This window comes from Corvus kubaryi, unplaced genomic scaffold (assembly GCF_017639235.1).
Source record: "Corvus kubaryi isolate FWS band 111438036 unplaced genomic scaffold, C.kubaryi_AGA036_p1.0 71, whole genome shotgun sequence".
Taxonomy (NCBI): domain Eukaryota; kingdom Metazoa; phylum Chordata; class Aves; order Passeriformes; family Corvidae; genus Corvus; species Corvus kubaryi.
In genome coordinates, this window is record NW_024582059.1 from 1,251,282 (window position 1) to 1,276,617 (window position 25,336).

General features: G+C 42.0%; 1 protein-coding gene and 1 long non-coding RNA gene across 7 annotated transcripts in view; one reads left to right on the forward strand and one right to left on the reverse strand.

Moving 5' to 3' along the window:
• The window catches only part of NFKB1 (nuclear factor kappa B subunit 1), a 57,597-nt gene extending 37,413 nt beyond the window's left edge, over window positions 1-20,184 (forward strand). For 2 of the 3 annotated variants that reach the window (XM_042049661.1, XM_042049660.1), the window contains exons 12-24: window positions 1,606-1,728; window positions 2,704-2,793; window positions 3,647-3,844; window positions 6,952-7,093; window positions 10,246-10,360; window positions 12,367-12,568; window positions 14,250-14,419; window positions 15,229-15,331; window positions 16,244-16,365; window positions 17,197-17,263; window positions 17,588-17,760; window positions 17,895-18,072; window positions 19,688-20,184. In XM_042049661.1, coding sequence (XP_041905595.1) covers window positions 1,606-1,728; window positions 2,704-2,793; window positions 3,647-3,844; window positions 6,952-7,093; window positions 10,246-10,360; window positions 12,367-12,568; window positions 14,250-14,419; window positions 15,229-15,331; window positions 16,244-16,365; window positions 17,197-17,263; window positions 17,588-17,760; window positions 17,895-18,072; window positions 19,688-19,875 — 1,871 coding nt within the window. In that variant the 3' untranslated portion in view covers window positions 19,876-20,184. Of the gene's footprint in view, window positions 1-1,605; window positions 1,729-2,703; window positions 2,794-3,646; window positions 3,845-6,951; window positions 7,094-10,245; window positions 10,361-12,366; window positions 12,569-14,249; window positions 14,420-15,228; window positions 15,332-16,243; window positions 16,366-17,196; window positions 17,264-17,587; window positions 18,073-19,687 lie in introns of those variants that run through there. The other variant, XM_042049662.1, reaches the window with a different exon arrangement.
• LOC121674875 lies at window positions 176-25,158 on the reverse strand. 4 transcript variants are annotated; one of them, XR_006019877.1, is made up of 5 exons: window positions 23,685-25,158; window positions 22,386-22,451; window positions 18,167-21,117; window positions 17,809-18,052; window positions 176-3,293 (listed from the first exon to the last, which is right to left on the reverse strand). It is a non-coding gene; the product is annotated as an uncharacterized LOC121674875 (long non-coding RNA). The 4 variants fall into 4 exon arrangements; XR_006019875.1 differs by lacking the exon at window positions 176-3,293 and having other exon boundaries at window positions 15,406-18,052; window positions 18,167-18,254; window positions 18,587-21,117; XR_006019876.1 differs by lacking the exon at window positions 176-3,293 and adding an exon at window positions 15,406-17,077.
• Window positions 25,159-25,336: the final 178 nt, after the last annotated feature.

Here is a 25,336-nt window from a genome sequence, read left to right on the forward strand (position 1 = left end):
TAATCTTGAATGTTTTCTGTGCCTAAGGTAGAGCTGTGTTGAAATCAATTCCCTGTCAAAATCTCTAAAATACATGTGCATTAGTGGTGAGACACTCAGCACAGCTGAGGAGGGTGGTGGTCCAAGTGAGTCTACTTCACAACTGTTAGAATAAAATAGCAGAAAGCATGAAAGCTTTCAGAGTTGCCAGAGGATTTCTTCTTAGTAATGATTTCAGGAACCTCTTGCACAAGTGCTAAGGGAAGCAAAGTGTACAACTGCAGAGCAAAGTTGCCAGATTTGAAGCAAACCTCTTTCATGTGCCTCTTACACGAGTAAAATTAGCTCAACATTGTTATGTGCATTTTCAAATCCCCTATGCAACCTAATAATGAAATTACCATTTAGGAACTATATTTTTCCCTTGTTGCAAATGTTCCCACAAACTCAGACACACGTATGTGGATTTTTTTGTTTCTCTGACTAGATTGCTCTGTAGAGTTTTCTCTCCTCATCAGTGTGAGTATGCCTGATGCGTGCATGCATGCATACTTACTCATCATGTGTACCTGGAAACAATGCACGTGGATTTGTCAGTGTACTGTCTCATGTATTCAGCTGTCTCATCTGATGCACTGACTGATGTGCCTGTGCATGAAATTTCTTTTTGTCATATGGCTGTTGAAAACTACTAGATGGTTTAATAAACAAATGATACTTTGTTCTTTTCTCAACAGTTCTACTGGATTTTAACCCATGTAATATTTGTATCCCTATTTTTGTAGCTCTTGTCATGACATTTTCACTTTCCCCAGTCATGGGCATAGTCCTTTTAAATCTTTGTGGTTTGCTTTCCAGGGGACTAAGTCTTATTTTGGACTTACACTATAATATAAGTTTAGGCTTTTTTTTTCTACTGCTACTCAGCATGGTTTGACAGTAATATGTCCCTGCCTGAAAATAAGTTGTCTTTGTTCTAGTGGCTGTCATGATATTTTAAGTAAATCATTTCAAGCAAGCACAGTTTTCACCATTTCTTGCCATCCCTTAAACAGAAGTCAAGGGGCACTGCAGGTACTCTGCACTGTTGAAACTCAAAGTGTCTTGTGATCCTCTGATAAGGCTCCATTTCTGAAGTAGATTTGCTTGGAAGAAGAGCCTGTGCTTATATTCCCCAAAGGCAAATTTTCTTGAACAAACTTGTGATTTGGAGCACTTATGCTGATTCATGCCTTGGCTTAGACATTGAAGAAATTTGGCACCACAATCTCCAGGGCTCTAAGTACATGAGACACTTTTGGAGGAAGTTCTGAGCCCCCCAAGACACCTCCACATGCATCCCCTGAGTCTGAGCACACAGCTGAGGAGACCACTCAGGCCCAAGCCATGCTGCTGGTCTGACTGGGGACTTGGCCCTGGCTTGTTTCTCAGAGGAGTTCTCACTGCTCTGGTACATACAAAAATTTTCTGCTATTTGGAGCTTGAGGAAAGTTGACTCTTCTACCACACTTTTCATTTTCCTTTATAAACTTGTAACTGTAGTGGTGCTTTCTGTATGCACACCCTGCGCTGTGCCTGGCCACCAGCAGGACTGACTCCCTGTTTGCTCTGTTCCTTCTATCCCAGATAAAGAAGAAGTGCAAAGGAAACGACAGAAACTCATGCCAAACTTCTCTGATGGCTATGGTGGAGGCAGTGGCGCCGGAGGTGGTGGCATGTATGGAGGGGCAGGTGGCGGTGCTGGCTCTGGTAAGGCAGCAGGTTTGGGCAAAGAGGGAAAAGGGTTCTACTTTGAGAGCAGGACAGATGTTCATGCTGATTTTTAAAATGCGAAGACGATTTTGTCTCCTAGGCATATAAGACCTGACTCTGTTGCCTTTATACTCGTGTTACTCAATTCAATCAAGCATCTCCTTATTCTAAACACTTTGTCATCTCCTTTGCCTTCCAACTTCGAAGCTTTGTTGCTTCCTAGGGTCTTGGAGGCACTGAAATTAATGAGACAGCTCAGTTAATAATATTTTGTGTGTCTAAATTTAAACAGGTTCTGAATTGTTTCTTGGACCACGAGTGGAATTTGGCAAATGAACCCTGTTAGTGCAAAGAACTATTAAAAATTGGAGATACTATTTAGTAAATTTTCTACTGTGCTCTATCTGTTGAAGTCAGGGTCAGTCATATCTGAGATGCAGGATCATAGGAGCATTACTTTGGTTCTTGCAGCAGAGCATTAAAAACCTATAGGTCAGGAAATGTCATCTGAACCACAGCCCTTTTTTTAGAGCAGAAGATAGAGCAGCATCAAATTGCTACATCTGTTGCTAGCAGCACATGTATAGCATAACACCAGAATACAAATTTGTTGTAATCACAAGGATTCAAAAGCACAGAGGCAGCTTGTGATGTCTCAGTCGAGTTTTAGAGGAAGGATAAAGCACAGAGGCAGCTTGTGATGTCTCAGTTGAGTTTTAGAGGAAGGATGTAATGATACTACATCTGTGTGGTCTTATGCATGTTGGGATAAGAAAGTGTCACTAGCCGACCACTTAGAATTTCTTTGGATTTTTGAAGGGGTAGGGGAGAGCTCACCTTTAGCCTGGAAAATTTATTGCATGGAATAAAGCAGAAGATATGCAGAAAACAAAAACTCACTTCTTTAGGTTTAGCGTTCTCATTGGTTTAGGATGTAATTCTATTAATTCTTAACCCTTTTCCTTTCTTTAGGGTTCAGTTTTCCTTCATACGGATACTCTGCCTTTGGAGGGATGCATTTCCACCCTGGCACAACAAAGTCCAATGCTGGCATGAAACATGGTAACAGCAAAAATGTCTTTCTTCCAACAGTTAAATTGAGTTTGACCTGTATTTTCTTCTACAGTATGAGCCAAAGTGTCAGGCAGCTCTAGCTAAGCATGCTGGGGAAGGCCTCTTCTCGAATCTCTGGCAGCAGAGGGGTTTTTTGTAGGTTGTACTGCCCTGCTTCTCTTTCTTCCTCTCCAAGTGTAGTTCCTTTTTACTGTGCAGTCCTGAGCAGCAGTCACCAAAACCCCTCCATGTGGCTTCTGCATTCAGTGTATTGTTTCAAGCAACAGCCCTTTCGCTTGCTTGAATGTGCTGATTACAGGTGACCCAAGGACTAGATCACCAAAAATGTCTCTTCCTTTGTTGCCACAGTCTGGTACTGCCCAGAGAAACCAATGGAAAAGATTAAGTTAATAATAAGGACACTCTTGGCTTCCTAAAATAGGAATATAATTTCAGATGTACATGTTGAATACTCCGTAGATATTTCCAGAGTCTCGGGGATGAACTTGCTGTTAGGAAAAAAAAAATGTATCTGAGTAATTCTGCTAGATTTCATGTGAGCACTTCAGACTTACATTCTTGTACCATAAAAAGAGATGTAAATCTGTTGTAATATAAAACGGTTTATTTTTAAAGTAGAGGCTGTCAAAAACTTAACATCACTTTAGAGCAAGTCACATCACTATCCTGTCCATGTGTGTTGGCATCTGGAATATTATGGTTCATGAGTTTAGTGATAAGTTTTATGTTGAAGTAAATTTTTGTATTTATTTTTCAGCGTTTGGTTTTGTCTGGTTGTGTTTTATCACTTGTATTAAAAAAAGCAACAGTACAGGACACTAATGATTCTACTTTTTGTTAGAAGGTCTATCAAATTGTGCAGCTGAACAAGACAGGAACAGCTCTGATAAACAAAGTGACAAATGGGACATGAAACATGATGTGAAGGTGGAAACCATGGAGAGGACTGAGTGCAGAACATCTGCTGTTAATGAGGAGAAGGAGGATTCTGTTTCTTCTTGTAAAACTGAAGTAAGCGAAGCAGACTGCAGGTGGCAGGGTAAGTGAACAAGTAAATGTATTTAGGATAAACCAAACTGCAGTAAGGGCAAAGCAAGTATTAAAGGTCTGGAAACTCCAAAAATGTCTGCTTGCTGTTTTCTGAACATAGTAATGCCTCCTGGAGGAAACGGGAGGGATTCCATTCCCCCAGATCTAAGGTGCCTCCCCATATCTAGTTTTGTAGATAATCTTCCACCTTTGTACTGCCACTGGGCACTTGAGCTTCTGCTTGTGATGCAAGGAGATGAGACAGCTTTGCTTGCTGGGCATGTTTAACACTGCCTTTTAATAAATTTGTGTGAGGAAGGAACGCTGCAAGCAGTGAAGGCAGATGGAATATAACTCAGCAATTGACTTGGCTTTTGATATTTGAGTGACTCTAGTGGATGAGTTATTGGATGTTAGGATGACTGTTGCAGCAGTTCTTCCCTGCAACACAGTTAAATTTCTTTCAAAGTAGCATTATAGGTTTGAATTTAAAATGGAAATTTTGCCCAATTTCTATTTGGCAAATACTCAGTAAAATAGCTGTTGGATACAAAGTGTTATGCATCAAACTGATGCCTAAAAATTTTTGCTTTTTATGTATTTTTCATATATTCGTAGCTTTGTAGACCATTAGTACATGGTTATACAGTTCCTGGTATTTTGCCTACCCTTTCTCTTGAATTTTAGAGTAATAAGCTAACCCTCTGATACACTCCTGAAATACTGTTCAGTCTTATTTTCAAGTAGAGGACCTACAAGAAGAACATTATGTTTTCCAATCAGAATCTTAGAAGACATAACAAGAAGTGGGGCAAAGAAGTCCTGGACCAGCTCCAGTGGTCCCAGTACCTGGTGAAAAATTACCTAACCAACTGCTCTTCGAATTGGACAGTGTTTGCTAGATACAATAATTTGTTAAACTTAAAAAAACTGTAGAAATCCATTACTGGGTGCGCCCATAGCCCGTAAGTATGGACGCACCTGGAAGCTTCTAATAAAGAACTGCTTTTTTATCTTACCATTTTAATTCAGTTGCAAAGGGTTTTGTCTTTTGATTTCAGGCAAGAAAACAAAAGGAGGAAAGCAAGGATAGTCAACAGAACTGGTTTAGCAGCAGAGCTCTAAAATATATAAAGGCTACTTTCCCAGACAGCAAGACATGCATTTCCTGGATTTTTTTTTTTTTTAAACAGTTGATTTTAAAAGATTTGAGTAATCATGCTTAGCATAAAATGAAAAAAATGGTAGTTGGACTGGAGAGACTTGGTAGTGGTAGGAATTGAGCAGGAAGGAATTTTTTGGGCTTCGTTTTTACCAAGTGCAACATGATCTAGACCACTTTTGTTATTCCCTGGGTCAGGGAGAGGGCACATTACCTTGTGTGTGTCAGCCCTGTCTGACACTTGCTATTAACAGCACTAGAAACCGTGGCTTGGGAATCCAAAGTGGCACAGGGATGGGCTGTAGTTGTAAACAGCTCAAAGGTGTAGCTTCTTGTGACCTGAGAACAGATGGTGCTCTTGAGAAAAGCTGAAGCAACCTGCTGTTTGCAGTTTTGGTTGTGATAAATCCCATGACTGGTTCAGAAAACAAAATCTTGTGCTGATATGAAGAAATAGTAATGTCCATTTAGCTGTCGTGAAGGAGGGGTCGGAATTGTTTACCTGTTTTCCAAGCAATGAACATTGTAGGCAGGAAGCTGACCATTTCTTTTTTTGTCTGTTGTAATGGCATGAAAGGAGGCAATTTCTAGCTCCCGATGATACAAAGAATTGGTGCAGAAAAACAGGCTCCATAAAATAGCTACTGCAGGCTAGATCATTTGGTATTAGGCTAAAAGATGCATGTAATCTTTTGAAAGATATCTTTCCCATGTGTTTGATATGGAAAACCAGGGAGTTTCAGCATCGAGTTCTTTGATCTTTGGAAGTGTGCATAACAAGAAAAGACTGAATTGTTTAACACCCTTTACCCTGAATATGTATCCTGAATATAACATGTTTAGTTTTGAGAGGGAAATAGCAAATATAAATCTTTCAGCCCAGGCATACAGTACAGCAGCCACAGGGATGTACTGGCCAGAACAATAAGCTTCATGGATAGCTGAATAAGTCTTTGCCTTAGAGGAATGATGTGTTCGTGTTCATCAGGGATACACTTCTGACCCAGTCTAAATGCCTGGTTTTGTGTAGCTGGAAATCCTGGGTATTGTCTCCCCATTATGCTGTAAATGACACAGTCTGTTGTACTTGTTTGCTCTTAGTAATCCCCAACCTTACAAGATTTTATAAAAACATGAAACTGTTCAAAATACAGGCTGGTTTCAGATGCTTCTGCTTCACAGAATGACGCCGTAGTTTCAGAGTTCATCTGTTTCATTTTCACCAGTTTCTTGCTGATACAGAACCACAGAAGTATTGACAGAGCAGCTGGAGTTACTTTTTTCTGCAAATGAGTTTCTTTTCTCTCCTTTCTCCCTTCTGCCTCCCCACCATGACAACTTCTGCTTTCTGAAATCTCAGTGGCTGTCCATTTTATAATTCTAAAATCAGGATACAAATACTAACCATTGTAAAAAGTGAAATGTTTTAAACAGAAGAACAGACTCTCTGTGCTGCTGCTGTAAAGCAGGCTAGACTGCATGATTTGAGTTGGAGGAGGAGTGCAAAGCCCTGCATTTATTCCATAGCTTTTCTATGAGCTTCTCTGCAATATTTGATGGGTCACTTAGGCTTCATGTGCCTCAGCTTCTTCAAGGCAAAACTACTGGGACCTGCAAGTTCCAGATCCAAGTTCTGCTCCTTTTGTCTCATTACACACAACTGCACATCAGTGCTGTTAATTCAGTGCTAGTCAAACCAGACGGAGCTTCCAGATTTGACTGTTCTCAGGGTTCCTGCTGCCTGAATGCTCAGCATGCACCTAGTTTTTCTTCCAAGGCGTTCATTCCCTCTGTCCTTATCTCTCAGAAGTAATTAGCAACCATCTCAGTGAAGCAGTGAATAATGCTTGGTGGACTGCACTTTGTATTTCTGTGACAGCACAAATGCCTGTCAAAAGTAGGTGGTGGTCCACGGAAAACAACTGAGCTGATGCAGACAAAATTTTGTGTTGCAGATGCTCTGTTCCTGGAGAAGGCCATGCAGCTTGCCAGGCGTCACTGCAATGCTCTCTTTGATTATGCCGTAACTGGAGATGTGAAGATGCTGTTGGCAGCTCAGCGCCATCTCACCGCTGTCCAGGATGATAATGGAGACAAGTGAGTTGACCATACTGGGTTGAAACCGATGGATTTGAGGGCAGAATGGTATAGTCAATTTGTTCTGTCCCTCATGGGTGCCAATCACCAGTGGCACCACTGCTCTAATCAAATAAATACTGCTCTCCTTTCTGCTATTTGGGAGAGGTACAGCTCTGATTTAGACATTTTTGTTTCATTTGCAAAGAAGTCATGTACACCATAAAGTTCATTGATCCAGCACCAGTCAGAAAGTAATCTGGTCATTGAGGATATGTTGAGCATGTTGTGAGTTTGAGATTTTTTGTCTTTTACTTAAAATCTTGACTGAGCATGAATTGCTGTGCTTGCATCATGATACACGGTGTATGGGGATCCTCAGCTTGGTGCTGAAGGAGAGCACCCTTTTTATTCTATGCAAGTCCTTAATTCTTCATAGGATGCTTCAAGTAAGAGATTCACCAGGAGATGTAGAAACAATAGCTGGAGGGTCCATACTGCATTTCTCCCACTGACATCAGGTTCTTCCCAGAGGACATTATTTTGCTCTTGCTTATGTCTGTGCTGTACTGTTGTCTTCCAAGGGATTGCATAGATGTTCGTGGCAGACTTGGCCGCTAATATTTGCACATCAGTCCTTCAATAACGTGAGTTGAAGTGGAAATCCACTTTGTTCCTCTACAGCCATGCAGATTCTGTGGAACTCAGAGTGAAGTACTGTGAGGAACTAATGATCAGTAGTTATTTAAAATGAAATTCAGCAGAAGCATCTCTAAGCACAGGCAAAGATAATCTCTTGAATAAGCAAGTGACACTATCACATCGTCACTTTTTAGCTGGCAGGCGCTGTGCAATCACCTGCATTTCCTTAAATTGTAGTGTTTTGAACAGTAGAAGCCATACAGCCTCAAGGTGTCCAGGTAGAAAGAAAATTTCACGTGACCAAGACCTGTATCTCACTGTTCAATTATTCTGAGATAGGTTACTGCTTTCACTCCATTTTCAGTGAAAATAGGTCTCAGATTACAGATAGAGGACTGCACAATCAGAGAGAGCTACTTTACTAGCTTAGCTTTCCAACTGGAAACCTAATGTCTGCTTTGAGATAAGCAAGAATGTGAACGAGGTGGGAGCTAGCAACAAAATCTGCAAGCACTATGAAAAGCACAGCTTCTGTGTTTAAAAAAAAAAGGGGGGGGGGGCGAGTCTTGAGCAAGTAGGACCTGCCTTTAAATATCAATAAGATCAATAAGGTGCTCCTCAGTTTTGGACTTGCAGGGCATTTTAACTAAGTTACAATACTTCTTAGAATGATGGTAAACAGTTGTTTTCTTCCTGAATCAAGAAGTACCTGCGAGTATGTGAGGCTCAAGTTCACGCTGCCTTTCTCCTGAGATGGATTTATTCTGTGAGCATGTCATACATCTGTATTACTTCAAAACTTTTTTACAAAGCAAAGCTTTGGTGATTGTCTTCCAGCTCTCTCTTAGGGGAGAAGGAAAAGGTCAAAATTAATTAATAAATTGCCCCAATTTTCACTTTAACCATTAAAATTATATGGCAACTAAAAAGTTTTTGAGTAAGCCTTTAAAAAATGTTGCTGTCAACTATTTATGGCTTTGAGACAGAACCCAGCAATCTGTGATGAGTGTATATTTACTGCTGCTGACACTCAGTAACACTGGCTGTGACTGTATTTATATCAGTACCACTGATCTGTAGGTATCTGATGGCTCTACAGTGGTGCTCAAATGCATTTTTTCACGTAGGAATGTTTAAGAAATGGAACTGACCTTTCATGGTCTAGTCAGCAGCATCACATATAATGGTAGGGTAAAATTAAAATACTTGCTGCTGAAAAGAGAACTAAAAGCAGTAGAAGAACAAATGTGTTTCTGCAGTGAGATTTGGAAATAAAATGTCAGCATGATACAGAGCATAATAAAAAGCATCTGTCAGAGCAGAGGAACAGCTGTTTTTCCAGTAATGGTGAGACTGTTCGAACAGCACAGGAGAGTTGAAGGAAGCAAGGTGCCATAGTACTTCCAGTGGCAGTGTATAGAATCAAAAACACCCTTTAAGGATGAGTTTGGTTGGTAAGTTACTTTTTGTTTTTCTTTTTTAAAAATATCTTCTGGCTTTCACTGCTCTCCATCTCAATTTCAAGATGACTCCTTGCCTTAAATGGCACAGAACTTCTTTTTATTTTTCTGACAAAAGTATGACTCTGAGACTATTCAGGTATTTCTAAAGTGGCATAACAGACACACCACATGTCCCGTGTTGATTATTTTGTGTCAGCAGCAACTTGCTAAAAAGATGAGTCTAGAAGGTGGCCAGCATCGGCTAAGGAAGTGCTTGGCAGGATGTGTTTCAAAACAAAGGGCATGATTTTCAAATGAAATCTCAATGGAACAAGGCAAATGGAACTCTGTGGGACAGGGGGGATGGGAATCACAACCTGCTTTTTTCCTGGTGCCATGCTGCACGTCCAGCTGCTCAGGCTGGTGGTGTAGGACCTGCCTCTGGAGAAAAGCACAGGAAGGGCCATTGCATTAACACAGCAGAAGTAAAGTGTCTTGCTGTGCAGTCACTCATGTCTCAAAACAGGTGCTTTTTTCGCATGATGCCCCTGGCCACTGCTTGCGGGTCCTGTGGTTGTTAGTCATTGAGCCTGAGTCCTTAGTCATTTTGCTGTTTGAAAACGAAATAAAGAAAAACCCACAGATCTGGGGAAACCCCCAAGGGAAAATCTGCTTCGGTGGCAGAGAGGCCTGTGGAAATTCTGCAGGAAGGTTTTGACAGTAAGAAGTGTTTATCTGCTGCATAATTCAAAATATGAAAAAAGAGCAAACCAGGAGAGAATCTGAGGATTTCTGAAATAATTGTGCCACACATTTTGTCTATTAGCATAGTAGTGAAGTTATGCTGAGGGCCAACAAAAGCCATCCTGAGTTTGCTTTTGTGATTGAAGGGTTAAGCAGTTACCTTCTGGCCTGCTTTTTTTAATGCTGGGATTCATTTTAGGTGTTGGTACTTAGCGCTGGAATCATTACCTCTAACAGTCAAATGTTTATATCAGAATGTAGTCAGATCTACAGCAAAGCCTTGACATTTTTGTAATAAATTTGACAACAGTGTGAAATTGTTAATCTGTTCTTTGTTTGTTTCAGTGTCCTTCATTTAGCAATTATCCACCTTCATACTGACCTGGTGAAAAACCTCTTGGAAGTGATGCCCGATTTGAATTACAAGGACATAATTAACATGAGAAATGACCTCTATCAGGTGCGCAGTTGTGGGGGTGTAAGTGTTGCTGATTGTTCAGCTGGTAGAGAAGAAATTGTACAACTTGCTGTCTGTGGGAAGAGATCAGACTGATGCAAAGAAGTTTAGAAACAAGGATATATTGGAAGGTGGTGGAGGAAAGAGAGCATGTTTTCACTGGTTTAGTCCATAACTCTGCTTGATGTTAACAGAAGTGTTTCCATGGGTTAAGCGTTGAACAGGCCAAAAAGAGTCAATTCTTCAGTTCATGCTTCAGCATTTGGCTTCTCTGTTACTAAGCCAGAGGTATGGATTACCGTGTGCCAACTCTGGGCTCTTCTGACCTTTCTGACATTGGTTAACTTGGGATCATGAGTCAGTTCCTGTGTCATCAGTAATCTGTAGGCACATACCTGTGAGCACATGTGGAAGCCATAATAACCTATGCCCTTGCTACTGCCCAGATTGCATTTGTGCCCATCACATGAGCACCAAGATTTCCCTTTCATTTCTGCAGTAACTGAGAAAAGCCCATCACCTTGTCTTTTACCTAGGAGGAAAAGAACTGCCAGGCACAATTCTGTCTCCTCAACTTTAGTTTGGCCTGTTTGTATTGTAACTCAGGTTTTAAAAAGAGTAGTGGGAACCTGCCTGGAGAAGAATCTCTTAAAGGGATTGTGTACACCATTCAGCAGCACACTGACACTTGTGTAATTTGTTTTGCTGTGAACAGTAAAGGCAGGTTTAAATTCTGTACAGGTAGTCCCAGATGGTTTATTTTGACTTCTTTGTTTTCCTTCACATTTTTATGTTCATATAAAGCAAGTTTGAAATGTGGAGGCTGCTGAAAGTAAGCAGAAGATTCTGAATTGAATTCTCTGCCCTGTGTTTAACAGAAACAGGAAGCAAAGCTGTGCTCCACACAGGAAATAAATCCCTGACTACCAGAACCTCTACAGCTCTTCCTACCTTCAACTTAAACCTTAAGCCATTGATGGAGGAGAATGTAGGCTTGGGCTAGAATTTTCCTTCTCTACTGATATTCTGAAAGCTGACATATACCTTATAGATGCAGTAGTTAATTGCAGATGTGTTGACAGATCTATTGACAAACACAAGCTTATTGTGCAGAGCTGGAATTAGTCTTTTTAAGTCCTCCATTAATATAATGACCTAGAAATGGAATCTTACTCAATTTTTAAATTATTTTAGTATAGGAAATAAAATTCCCCAGAGCTCACTAGAATGCTTACTGTTTAAACACATGCATTTCTGAGTATGGTCTGTGTGATGCTGCTCAGAAGCAAGACTGACAAGAATGCAGTATGCAACCAACCTTTGGAAGGTCCCAAAACCTCTCAGCCTGAGAGTTGCTCAGTGCTGCAGGTGCGCAGAAATGGGCAATGTGCAGGATCAGCTACTTCAACACACACTGTATAAATGCACAGTTGTTCTGCAGTTTGACAAATGCACAGAACTGCAGAATTTTCTTCTTTTCTGTGCAGCCATTTTGGGGGATAAGGAACTCCTATGCCCATGGCTGCAAATCTCTGATTCGGGAGCAAAATGAGAGCATTGCTAAATGAGATTCATTGCTAAAGGCAGGTCTGAGCAGGACCTGGAAAGCAAATGTGCTCCCACCGTGGTAGGAACATGGCAATGGGGCAGCTGGAAGCAGGGTTATAGTGTGTGGGGGCCACAGGGATTATCTCATTTCCCGAGTACCTCGCACTGCAATGCTCAAATAGCCAGGTCAGTGCCCTGGCTTACAGAGTGGCCAACATCTTTGTTCCTCCCAAAGTCCAACTGCTGACAGTGGCAAGGCAGCTTTTATTTCCAGTAAGTAGAAACCCTATTTGTAGTGTTCAGTAGAAAAGAATGTACACATATGCAAGCTTTTATTTTCTGTTGGCTTTGGAGTGGTGTAACATCTTCTCACACTAGGAGCTTTTATGGGTTTCAGAGATTTCTGCAGAAATGATGTAATTGTGGCTTATCTTCTCATGGCTTGCTTCTGTCACTTGCAGACCCCCCTGCACCTGGCAGTAATCACAAAGCAGGCAAAGGTGGTGGAAGACTTGCTGAACGCTGGAGCAGATGTCAGCCTTCTGGATCGCCACGGCAATTCTGTCTTACATTTAGCTGCTACTGAAGGAGATGACAAGATTCTGAGTCTACTCCTCAAGCATGAGAGGGTATCTCCGATGGTCAACCTTCCCAATGGAGAAGGTATGGAAAGATAATGGCTGTATTTTACACTGACCTACTAGACAAACACACCTTAATGCCTGCCAACACCATGTTTCTACACAGGTAGATACAGACCTTGAAAATAACATCTTTCCCCATTTTGCATATGCTGTCCTTCATTTTTATATGCCTGCAGGCACAGATGAGAGACCACAGATGTGTCAGCTTTCTAATTATACAGAACAGAAAGATTGGTAATGGTCACGTGGCACAGTATGGATTTGAATTTTTGTCACTGTACATTCTCTTCAATGTCTCAGAACCTCAAGCACTGTGTTCGCCTTGTTCCTTATGCCACCATTGTGTTTTTTAAAAAATCCCCCCAGAAGAAAATGTTTCCTCCTGTCTAGCGAATGAAATCCCCTTAGAAATAGTTTCTGGACTAGTATTTAGTTTTGTATCTGGTACTTTGTGACCATGCAGAATTAGAGCCTGTAAAATAACCACAGACAGTTCTTCCATTTTTCAGTGCACAGGAGACTTCAATTTAGTACTCCTGCTCTAATAGATTGTAAAATATCTGACCTAAAATTGTCATTGTGGATTCAAAAAACCTCCTCAGAGAGAGAGGGGATTTTTTGGTTGGTTGGGTTTTGGTTGGTTTGTTGGTTTTTAAAAGAAAAGGTTTTACTATTATCTTTCTGGTGCAGGTATTCTTGAGGTGTCAGGTCACTGTGACCTTACAGCAGGATGATACTAAAATACACCACTTACTCCCCAGACCACTTTCTAGAAGAGGTGTTCAGTAGCAGATGGGGCCAGTGTGGGGTACCTACATGTTTAGTATCAAGATGCAGATTTTATTTTTAACGCTACTCTCTTGAGGCAAAGAGATGCTCTTGGTGAGCTCTGTAGTTCCTGCCTTCTGTTCCACCTTGTAATCTTGATTTTTTTTTTTTCTTATATGGTTTTGACTCTCCAAGTTCCAATTTATGCACAAAGAACATATTTATTAACACCATTTTCTTCATCCTGAGCCTCCACCTGGAGTACTCCCTTAGGGTCTGGGGCCCCCAGCAAAAATAAGAAGGACATGGGCTTGTTGGAGCAGGGCCAGAGGAGGCCATGAAGATGCTCAGAGGGCTGGAGCACCTCTCCTCTGCAGACAGGCTGGGAGAGCTGGGGCTGTTCAGCCTGGAGAAGAGAAGGCTCTGGGGAGACCTTACAGCACCTTCCAGTACCTGAAGAGGGGGCCTAAAGGACAGCTGGAGAGGTGTTTTACAAGGACATGTAGGGATAGGACAAGGTAGAATGGCTTTAAATTGACAGAGGGTAGGTTTAGATTAGGTATAAGGAAGAAATGCCTCACTGTGAGGATGATGAGACACTGGAACAAGTTGCCCAGAGAAGCTGTGGATGCCCCATTCCTGAAAGTAGGTTCAAGGCCAGGTTGGATGGGGCTTTGAGCAGCTTGGTCTGGTGGAAGGTGTCCCTGCCCACGACAGGTGGGTGGAACTAGATGATCTTTCCAATCCAAACAATTCTATGATTCTATCATCTTTTAGTGTATAAGCAGGCAAAATATGTTACTTCTGCTCAGGTAAGTACAGTAACCGTAACTCATTTTAGAAGTCTCTCACTTCAAAACCCATTACTCTGATATTTCTGAATTATAAAAATATTAACGCACATGATGGTGGATGGATTTTGTTTTGTGTAGGTCTCAGTGCAATTCACATGGCGGTGATGGCAAATAGCATGTCCTGCCTCAAACAGCTGATTGCTGCTGGAGTTAATGTCAATGCTCAGGAACAAAAATCTGGACGAACTGCATTGCATTTGGCTGTTGAACAAGAGAACATCCCTTTGGCAGGCTGCCTTTTGCTTGAGGTAAGGGCAGAATTTCTTTCTCCCAGGTCCTTTCAATTACAAATTTAAAAGCTGTTGACAATCCTTGAGTGCTTCAGAAAAGCGGGAGTAAGGAGAGGAGGTTCCTGTTTATTGACTAGATTACTTGAACTGGTATAATGGCAAAATTACTAGTAATGTTACTGTTTTGTTCAGCATTGCTGGTGAATCTTTTGCCCAAGTTGAGGAATGTAGAGTTTGTGACCCTAACCTGACTGCATGTGCCATGTATAATTTGTACTGAGTAATCCTGGCAGGCACTGTAGTTACTCATGAACATGTTCATCTCTTCTTCTGTGTGAAGTAGAACATATACAGGGATGTACATAGAGATGCAGTTGTGTAATCTATAAATATTTGTCTCATCTCTAACACCTCGATCCTGGTATCCTTAACTCTACACGCCCTAGCTGGCTGCAGTAGCTTTCGTCAGTGTTCATGCATGGATGTGCCACCAGCCTGGCTGCCCTTCTGATGAGCAGCAGCAAGGCAGGATTCTGTGCACACCACTCAGGTCATGGGCAGAACTTTTACAGGGAATGCACAGTGGCTTTTATCTACCTGACCTATTTGGATATATACATCTAACACTGGAGCACACAACCCACCATATGCATGCAGACAGTTGTAGTTACTTTCTAATTCCTTCTTTTCAGGCAGCAATTAGAGTTTTTATGCAACCAGGCATGGAATGGTGCTTACTCACACAGTAGCATTGTTTGTGCTGACATGAGCCTCTGCAGCTGCATTGTACAGATTTCTTTTCTTTTTGCTATTCAATAAAAACTTAGGGTGATGCAGATGTGGACAGTACTACATATGATGGGACAACTCCACTTCACATAGCAGCTGGAAGGGGCTCAACAAAATTGGCAGCAGTTCTCAAAGCAGCAGGTATGGAAATAGATCTTTGCTGTAGAGTTTACTTTCACAGTGACAATTCAAGTTAGAAGGCTGCAAGCTGGAGAGAATGTGCCAGTGAACTTGTTTAATGGATGGAGGAAGTCAGATGTTAAAAGCACGAAGGTCTGAATTTCCTCAGAAAGTCCTGCTCTGAGATGCTATACTAATCACTCTTCAGCACCATCTAATGGCTAGAAAGGCAAATTATGTTGGTCCAAAAAAATCTCTGGAGGACTTTGGGAAGTTCTTTGATTCTTTTGTAGCTTTTATAGCTGAAGAAGTGGAGAAGAGACTTTTATATATATCTGGGATAAGTGTTGGACTGCTTTAGGAACAAAAAAGCCAAAAAAACACCCCATCACTGAAGCATGAGCTTGTAAGTGTCTCCTATTTGCTGTCACTGTGGAAGAATTAGGTTGGAGTATTTGTTGGAACTTTGTCAATTGTATTTAAACCTGATTTTTCTCATTTGAAATGGAAGCCCAAGCCTCCCATTGCTGAGGCTGTCTGCTTGGTCTTTTAAAAACACCCCCACTTTCTCTGACACTAAAAAGCAGCACCACACCATCACCTCATCACATTCGTGCTGTGCTGTGTGAGGCAGGATGGGACTGGAAGTCAGTTGATACAACCAGAGCTCTTTCTTTGCACCCTAATGCTCTGCTTGTCATTTTTCCCCCCTTTTTATAATGGAGAGTAGCATTATACAGAGATGTGACAGCATTTAAATGTAATTGATAAACAGTGCTACTTGCTAGCTTAGTATCAAATATCATTTAGCTGGAATAGCTAAATTAGCTGATTTGCCATTCAGTACATAGAATGCCTATTTTAAATATCGTTGAGAAGCAACTTGAAGCCCTTTCTTTGATTTCCCCCCCCCACCCCCCACTTGTTCTTCAGGTGCAAATCCTCACATTGAGAACTTTGAGCCATTGTTCGATCTAGATGATGTGAAAGATGATCAAGATGATGAAGGGATTGTGCCTGGAACAACACCACTGGATATGGCAGCCAATTGTGAGGTATGTGGTCTGCTTTTTCTTTCAGTTTTTTGTTGTTTTTTTTCTAATTATAAAGGACAGCTCAGCTCTCTCAGCCAGCTCCTTTCACTGCATCCACAATTATTTCAATTAATTCAACTAATTTGCCATCAAAAATTAGGCTAATTCAGCCATAAAACTCCCCTGATGAAACAGCACTGGAAGAAAGCTACAGAGTAATGCTGCTGAACAGAAATGACCAAGCAGTTCTTCAAGTAGTTGCAGTGCAGTCTTCAGTGTGGGAAAGTATTTAGCTGGGTGGGCAGCTTGTGTTTGAAGGCTCACTCTCCAGTGGGTTTCTTTGCTGAGTGTTCTTCAGAATTGCAGCCTGTGTGTGATGGGAAGATGCACTCCTGTGTTCTCCCCCAACAGTGATTAAGCTGATTACTGTGCATTTGGTTTGGTGTGAGTGTAAAGGACAAGCAGTCAGCATCTCTAATCATCTGGAGCTGGGGAGTGGTACCAGCCTTAGGTGAAAATCTAACCCAGGCTTCATTTTAAATGACTAGTTGCAGGCAGGCAGCAACTCCTTGCTTAGCCACTGCTTCTGCCATTTATTTACTGCCAAGGCTTCCTCTGTGTCTTGAAAATAGTTGCCAGGTGACACAGCTTAAGGTAAAGGGAGATTAACTTCTCAAGATTTTTCGCTAAAGTTTAGCACAGGTTTTCTACAGTATCCTGAGTCATACTGAACCTGGGAGAGGAAAAAAATGCTGATTTACAGATGGAATTAGGGCTTTATACCACACTGCTGAGACTTAAAGGACACTAACCAGGTTTCTGCTAAATACTGACTTTAACGTATTCTCTTAGGTGTATGACATATTGAATGGCAAACCCTACGAGTCAGCAGAGGTTTTGGAGGACTTACTGACACAAGGTAACACCTATAAAGAATTGACAATATCCCTCTAGTATTTGAGTACTGAAACTGTAGTGGTGAGAAGACATTGTCCTGCAATAGCTTGTAACTGAGCTGGTGAGAGAGAAGAGGTGCCCTCCCACCCCCTCACTCACAGAATGAGCATGATTCCCTTAAGAGGTCTCAAGGACATGGAGTACGTTTTCAGTATTGCAGCAAGACATTTGTAAATGCTGGGATTGGACTCTGAAACAGTCTTCAGTTTGGCTTTGTTTCTGCTTTAAAATGAATTGGTGCATGATTTGTATAAATAATAAATTAATATATTTCTCTGTTCCCCAGGACATTTGAGAGAGCTGAGTGAGAGTTCCAAGATGCAGCTTTACAAGCTATTGGAATTGCCTGATCCAACCAAAAACTGGTCCACCCTAGCACAAAAACTGGGTCTTGGCATACTTAATAATGCCTTCAGGTTGAGTCCTTCCCCATCGAAAACTCTGCTGGATAACTATGAGGTAATGTGCTATAACAAGTTACAAAGAACATTCAGACATGCAGAGAACCTTGTCCTCCTGCACGGTGAGACAGTGCAGCCCTGCAGTTTTAGCCAGCCTGGATGATGCTGAGCATCTGATGTCTGCTCTTGCAGGTTTCTGGTGGTACAGTTCAGGAGCTCATCACTGCTTTGAGACAGATGGATCACACAGAAGCCATAGAAGTAATTCAGGAAGCACTATCCAGCTCACGCAGACTTTCTCCCCTGGAGGACAGTACAGCAAAAGCTCTTCCCTCATCATCATCGCTCACCTTTGCAAATGGAGAGACAGGTAAAATTGACAGCAAAGTATGAAAAGATTTATTTAGGACTTTTTTTCAGTTTGCCCTCCCCACTCTATCTAGGACTGCTGATAGATTGCATACCTTCTTGCACACACTGCTTCACCTGCTTACTGGTTTCAGAAATATTTTATGGCAGCATGACCCCTCTCATCACAGATAGCTGCTAGGCCTAGAAGAGAGAGGGAAAATGGACCACTTGAATCAGCATACCTGCATCATGGTATTCATTATACTGCTGCCTTCTGCTAAAACCAGACACCTGCCATTTGCTAATGGTGATGTACTGGGAATGTAGGCAATTACCTCCTAGGCATGTACAAGTGCCATTAGCTTTTGACTTTTTTTCGCCCCTCATTGCTGGATAATGAAAAATGTTTTGGGCTCCTAAACTTCTCAGTAAGACTTTGGTATTAAATTTCTCCTTCCACAGTGTTCTGTAGGCAGAGAAATTGGGGATGGCTTAGGTTACACAGGACTCAAGCAGTCCTGCTGGCCAACTACCTGCTCAGAGTAGGGCCAGTGGAACATTACATGAGGTTTCCCATGTTACATCCAGTTGAGTTCTGAGCATCCTCAGATGGAGGTCCTACAGTGTTTTTGGGCAGGGAACTCTACTAAGAGAAAAAGAGAGATTGTGAGAAGTTTGTCATCAGGGATGTTCAGTCATTGCCTGGCCAGGTTTAGTAAAAAAAACCTTTGTTTTTTCCTGTTCAAACACCAGTAGTGCTGCTTGTACCCTAATGTGGATCCTTACACCCTGTAAAAAAATACTGTAGTTATTTCTGGAAAGAAAAAAGAAATGTCCCAGTCACTCCATTCTGGTCTAACATTGCCAGTTTATTCTCTATAGAAAACTGGTCAGTCATGGAATAAACCTTCACACCCACCCAGAAGAGTGCTTGTACACATATTGCCCCTTTAGATTCATTGTGAAGGGTAAGAGGTGTTCTGCTCCTTTGCAACATGAATGGAGGGCATCACATTGTTTATTTTAAGATGTTTGTTTAGATAAACAAGACTTACCTCTAAGATGCCACCACTGCTTTAGTCACACTGATCCCACAGCATACCTTCAGCCCGGATACTGACCTCTTCCAGTCAGGCACTCCTTCTGTGGATCCTTCACAGGTGAAAGATGCTGCTGACTTGTTCCTATTTTGGGGTCACTTACTGCATGCAACTCTTCAAGTATTTGTCTCAAAAAGAAATCTCTAAGTTGACATAACATGAATTAAAAGTTTTAGGAGCCTCATCCTGGAGCTGTACACTTGCACAGTGTGACTCTGAGAACCTTCTGCCCTGCAACTGCCATAGCCAGACAGAGTCCTGACCAGAGTGCAGTGACACCATTAGCGTCAGCAGAGCACCAGGCTTCTCATCCCATCAAGCTCCAGCTGCAAGTTGATCTCTGCCAGCAGTACATCAGGTCACATGCTTTGGTGGCCTGGAAACATTCAGCACAGCTTTTCCTATTATAATACCTCATGTTATTTTCCTATAGAAGAGCTTTAATCCTGTTGGTTTGTATTCCTTAGGCTTTTCTTAAAGCAACCTTGCTCAAGCCACACAAATGATAATGTTTCCCTTTTCTCTGTCCCTCAGGTGAGCTCTGTAATAGCAGATTTCAAGACCCTGAAAGCACATGTGACAGCGGTGTGGAGACCTCCTTCCGCAAGCTGAGTTTCACTTATTCAGACTCTCTGAACAGCAAGTCCTCACTAACACTTGGCAAAATGGCCCTGGGCTATGGACATGACAGTTCAGGGCATAGCAATTATATAGCTGAGTAGTGATGTTCAATTAGCAATATGCAGTTGCAGGAACAAATGGCACATTTCAAATTACATCAGCGTCATCCTGGCCAGAGGGAAGTGAACTCACAACCAAAAGTGCACTGGAAGAATCCCACCTGAACCAATGGCAACTGCAGCACGTGACTTCTAGCCATTGCTTCCTTCAATTGTATTCATTTACAAGCCATTTACAATAAGCAGGGCTCCACTGCTGCATTAATTCACAGGACTGGACGCTATGAAAGACTGACTGTTTTCCTGGTCTGGGAGGATTTTCTTTTACAGATGAAAAAGAAATTTGTAATGCGTAATACAAACTTACTTACTAAAGAGGTTAAGCACATAGAACAATCGGAGCATACAGTTTCTAGCTGCTCTCTTCATAATTGTTGCAGCACAGTTGCATGAAACCAGCTCATAAAGTAGCTGGCAAAGAAAAATCATGACTTTAATCACAACAGTGACAACTCAGAGAAAAAAGAGAACCCGAAAAGAATCTTGTATATTTCAAATAATGTATTTAAACTTAACTTTGGTGCCTCTTATCCAAAAATTTTTTCAAGTTTGGCATTTTCCTACTTGTAAATAGTTTTTTTATATCCGTTCCTTTTGAAAAATCGTGCTTTTTAAATGCTTATTTTTATTTTACTTTTATAATAAAACCCCAAAATTAATTCTCCTGTCTGTGCCTGCTGTGATTTTTACATTACCTTTCAAGTAGAGTTATTGAAAATTTAGCCTGTTTTAGGCATTGATACAAGATCATGCTGCTTTCCAAGCACTAAAATAAATGAAGGGTTGCAAGCCACCTGTCTTAAAGCTAAAGTATCTTTTATGGTGGGAGAGCAGGACCATCAGCTACTGCTGAGCAGCTGTGCTTTGGGATTAAAGCCTCTGCCTTGTTCTCATCCTTAAGGCAACAGAGAATCATCTACACTGAAACCAACTCTTTAGTGTGTCAGCAAATCTCTGACAAAGCCCAGAGGAGAACTATCTAGAAACTCCTGTAGTAACTGTGCTCATGAGCAGTGTTTCTTCTGGTCTGACATCAAATCTGAGATGGTGAGTGTACTGTTACTGATGTTGGCCCAACTGAACAGAACAGGCACCAGAGTTCATGATGAAAAAAGCAAAGAGCAGCAGCATTGGCACTCACAGCCAGTTTTTGTGGGACAAAGATGGAGCATTGACAGGGTGGTTCTTGGCTCAGCTCAGTCTTCAGTAACCTGGGTGTCACTCCTGAGAAAATGAATCAAGATAAACCTTGAGAATGCTTAATGTTTAGAGCAGTAGTTGCTGTAATGAATTAAACAATGAGTAATGAACTTGTGAACTAATTTTATATCCAGCTGAATTACTGAGAATGTTAATTGCTTCCAGAGAAGACGAATTATAGTAAAAATGCCATTCTTTCTTTCAGTTCTTGTATGTATAACCCACATCTAAGCAGTGTCTAACACATATAGATTTTTGTTCAATTAATGTACTTCTCCGGTGTTCTCTTTGTATTCCAACAGTAATAGAAACAGGCAAAGGTTCTCATATTCCAGGGGTAGAGGGGCTTTTTGAGCCCTAGTAGAGCTGCTGTCCAAGTAAAACACACCTTCTGCTTCCACAGAATTTCCAGCACAGCTCAGCGGGCTGGCGGAGATTTTAACTGGGGTTTCTACAATCCTGCAGGACACCAGGGCACCCTGGCTGTTTATTCATACCTTTTAGCTTTAGTTCTGACCAGCTCTGCTTTTAAACCACCAGAAGACACCTGGATCTGTATTTCCTTAAAGCACTTCATGACCAGATGTTGCATAATAGCTGTTTATCAGGTTAGTGATCATACACAGCAGGTCCCCTAGGTCCTGTGTATTGAAGTGCTTTAAATGGCAGTCTGGCAGCTTCTCAGTCTCAGTGTACTTAATAAAAAAGGCTTTAGTCCTTTTAGGTTTTTTTTCCCTTTGTTTAGAGATAGAAAAATACTAATTTTAAAAGTATTCTCAGTAATTCAAAATGGAACACTAAAGTTTTACAGTTGAGTCACGTAACAGGACAACTTTTCCTACCTGCATTAACCTTCTGCATCTTAAGTATGTGTTGCAGGCAAGCCACACAGTGTGTTAGAACTAGGCAAGAGTAGGAGTTAGAACATACCAACAAGTGTAGGACACACTACAGAAAGTGGCAAGACACCTACTAAGAGACATTTGTGTATGGCAGAGCAAACCCGTTTACTGCAAGCAGCTCAGTTAGAAGAAAATGTTAGAACACACAGCTTTACTCTTTTTGCTTGACCTTTTTTCATAGTAGTAATGGTCATCCTGTACAATGATTCTTGCACTGATGGGAAAAGGTCAGGCTCCTTGCAGGTGTGAGGATGAAGGTAGCAGACAGAGGAAAGAGGCTTAGCAAGAGAAAGGGTAAGCAATGCCAAGTCTTAAACACTTAAAGCAAATGTGTTCATGTCATGTAACTATCAAGATATGTTCATGGACCTCACCATGAGATCTGCTCACCTCACACACAAATTTATCTTTACACCTCTTTGCCAAGATAGGAAGTGCCATTCCCATTTTGCAGGTCTGATGGAATAAAGAAAGAATCCAGGAATCAGCTGAATCAGCCTGAGAGCTTCTGTCTACACCTGACATAGAGAGAAATCTCTAACCTGAATCTGCACTTGCAGTGGAATAGAGCTCGCTCCATTATTTTGCTACTGTACTGCAGTAATAAACATCAGAAATTGTGGAATGCAACAAAAGTTGTGACAAAGATCACTAGAGATCTTCTCTACATTTGATGTAAAATGAATTATACAGAAAGTTAGACTGCCCTTGATTTTAGATTGGCTGCCACAGCTCTAAGTTTCTTGGCATCATCTTGGGATGTATTTACAAACTGGGAAATCACTGGTAGTAGGAAGTTCTGGGCGGCATTCTGAGATTCTGTGGACTGCAGGAAGGACAACAGTCTGTTGTGGGGTGATTTTAGGTCAATACTGTATTCCCCTATCATCTGCTTTATGCCCAGAAGTGGGTCCCGCAGCTTTAAGCTGGGTCCGAGAGAAGGAGCGGGGGGAAGCCAGGCGAATTCCTCAGCGTGGCTTGTGTTCAAGCTCACACACGCTCCCTCACGTTGCTCAGCTCTGCTTGCAGCAGCAGAGAGTACATTCCTGCTTTCAGCTACCTTCTTTTTTGTTAGCTGAGGCAAGAAGTTTTCCCAGTCCTGTAAGAGCAATTCTCCGGTAACTTCAGTTCTCCTGGAACTGTTCGGCCTAGCTGTGATCCGAGAACCGGATCATCGGAAGCCGTGGACCAGCAGGAAGGCTGCAGGGACGCTGCATCCCAGCCTTGGACCTCAGCAGGGGCCGAGCCAGCTACAGAGGGAACTCTAAATCCACCAGCTTTCTCCACACCAGGGAGGTTTAGTATTTCAGCAATTACTCATTTTTTCCCCATGCCCTGCGGGCACTTTGTTTGTTAAATAAATAGTTGTTTTCACTTTCATCCAAGAAATTCCTTTTGTATCGGTGAGGGAGGGAGTGCCAAAACCTGTCTTCTTTAGAGGACACATTCATTTCAAAGTGTTTTTCCTCCTAAACTTGTCTCAAACTGAGACAGAATCTTACCTACATGCAGTGGTGTATGAACTGTCTTTTCTCCTTTGGGAAAGTAAAATTGGAAACTGTTGTGGAAAGTGAAATGCTTTTTCCATGCATTTAAGGAAAAAGAGCCACTCTCCTTGCCTCCCCCAAGCAAAGTGACAGGAATGGTGGTGCCCATTTGTTAGCTCAGGGTGCAGTGGTCAATACTCACCCACCATCCACAGCTTCTGGTGTTTCTGAATGATCACGTCTTGAAATGGAGCAGTTCTAGAGTAATGGCCAACAGCCCAGTCCAAACTTTTGCTGGCTTCAAAAGATTCCTACAGTGACAGCAAAGATAACACAAGTTAGTTACCAAGTAGTTGATTTTCTCCATCCAGCATTATGAAGCAGCCTGATGTCCCACTTAGAGCCAGGCTGGAGTATGTCTCTTATTTCAAGCCTGCAGAGGTTTCCCATGGCCTCATTTAAACCCAACTGCAGTAGGATTTCTCAGCCATCCAGCCACGCTTGCCATGTGCAATGCAGAAGAGCACTAGCAGAGCAGTGGCCTCCATTACATACTGCAAGGGAACACACTTGGGACAGACTTCACACCTGTTAACCTGTGCACTCGCCAGCATTCCAGTGGAGTCAGCAGCACACACATGCACAGAGCAGCATCACACTAATGATTAAATCAGGTACTTACACATTTCTACTGACCGACTCTACTTCTTACAGAAATGGCCTTTTTTCATTTAAGTTTTGGTTTTCCACACTAATTAAACTAAATTGGTGGTTTCGTTTCGCTACCTTGTAACACCTGACTGGAAAGGACATGTAAACACAACTCTTGGACTGAAACCTGTCCTGAAAATTTCAAACCATGAGTTCCTGGTTCCCTAAGTGGGTAAGAAAGCGAACAGTGATTCTGACAATATAAAGGCTGGCTTGTAAGTTTCAAACCCAGCTCTCCTGTACTGAAAATAAGAAACTCATTGGCTCATTTCTCTGCTCCTGACACTGCTACAAGTCACTGAAATGGTCTCTGCTACACAGCTCCAAAACCAAAAGGCAACTAACATAAGTAAAAGTACTGAAGAAAGATGTGCCTCTAAGGCAGAAAACTTGTCCAGGCCACAAGGTATGCCAACAGCAGGTAACAAGAAAGACTGACAGAGAACTATGAACACTTACTTAGAGAGGAACTTTTAGCTACATTTGCATGCTTCTTTCCTGGAGAAGATGCAGAACTTGAAAAAGCTTCCAAGGACATGCCCCAGTAAACTGGAGCAAAATACATCCTCCTTGTGTGGCAGAAAGTACGAACAAACAGGTGCCCTCTAAAGCTCAGGATGGCCTCTGCATGCCCAGAATGGGTTCAGAGCCAAATCTCAGTCAGAGAACACTTTTATGACAACAGATTAGCCAACACCATACAGTGCTCTTCCCAAACCTGCTCTCAGGTTCTGGTCTGGAAGGGCATTTGTCATGGCTGTGGGACACTCTGGCTGCTGCTTTTGCCATCAGTGGAGAACAGCCCAGAGGGGGCCCAGGAGCAAACAAAGGCCATTGGCACAAGCAAATTCACTGGTCCTTGAACAAGACATTTCAAGGCAGCATACTGAAAGAACACTGACGATTCCAGTCCCCTCTACTGCTGCCACCAATAATGTAATGACACTGAGGACAAGCACCACAACACTTACCAAATGCTCCTCCCAACGCTCCTGCTGCCAAACCCCCATTAGATAGAACTGGGAATACAGGTACTGCCATAGCTGCAACAACACTCAGCTGGGATGTGACGCAGGAGTGCTGGGTAGGAGTGCTGCCTTCCTATCTCTGCCCTGATCTGAGACAAAGGCAGAACAACGTAAC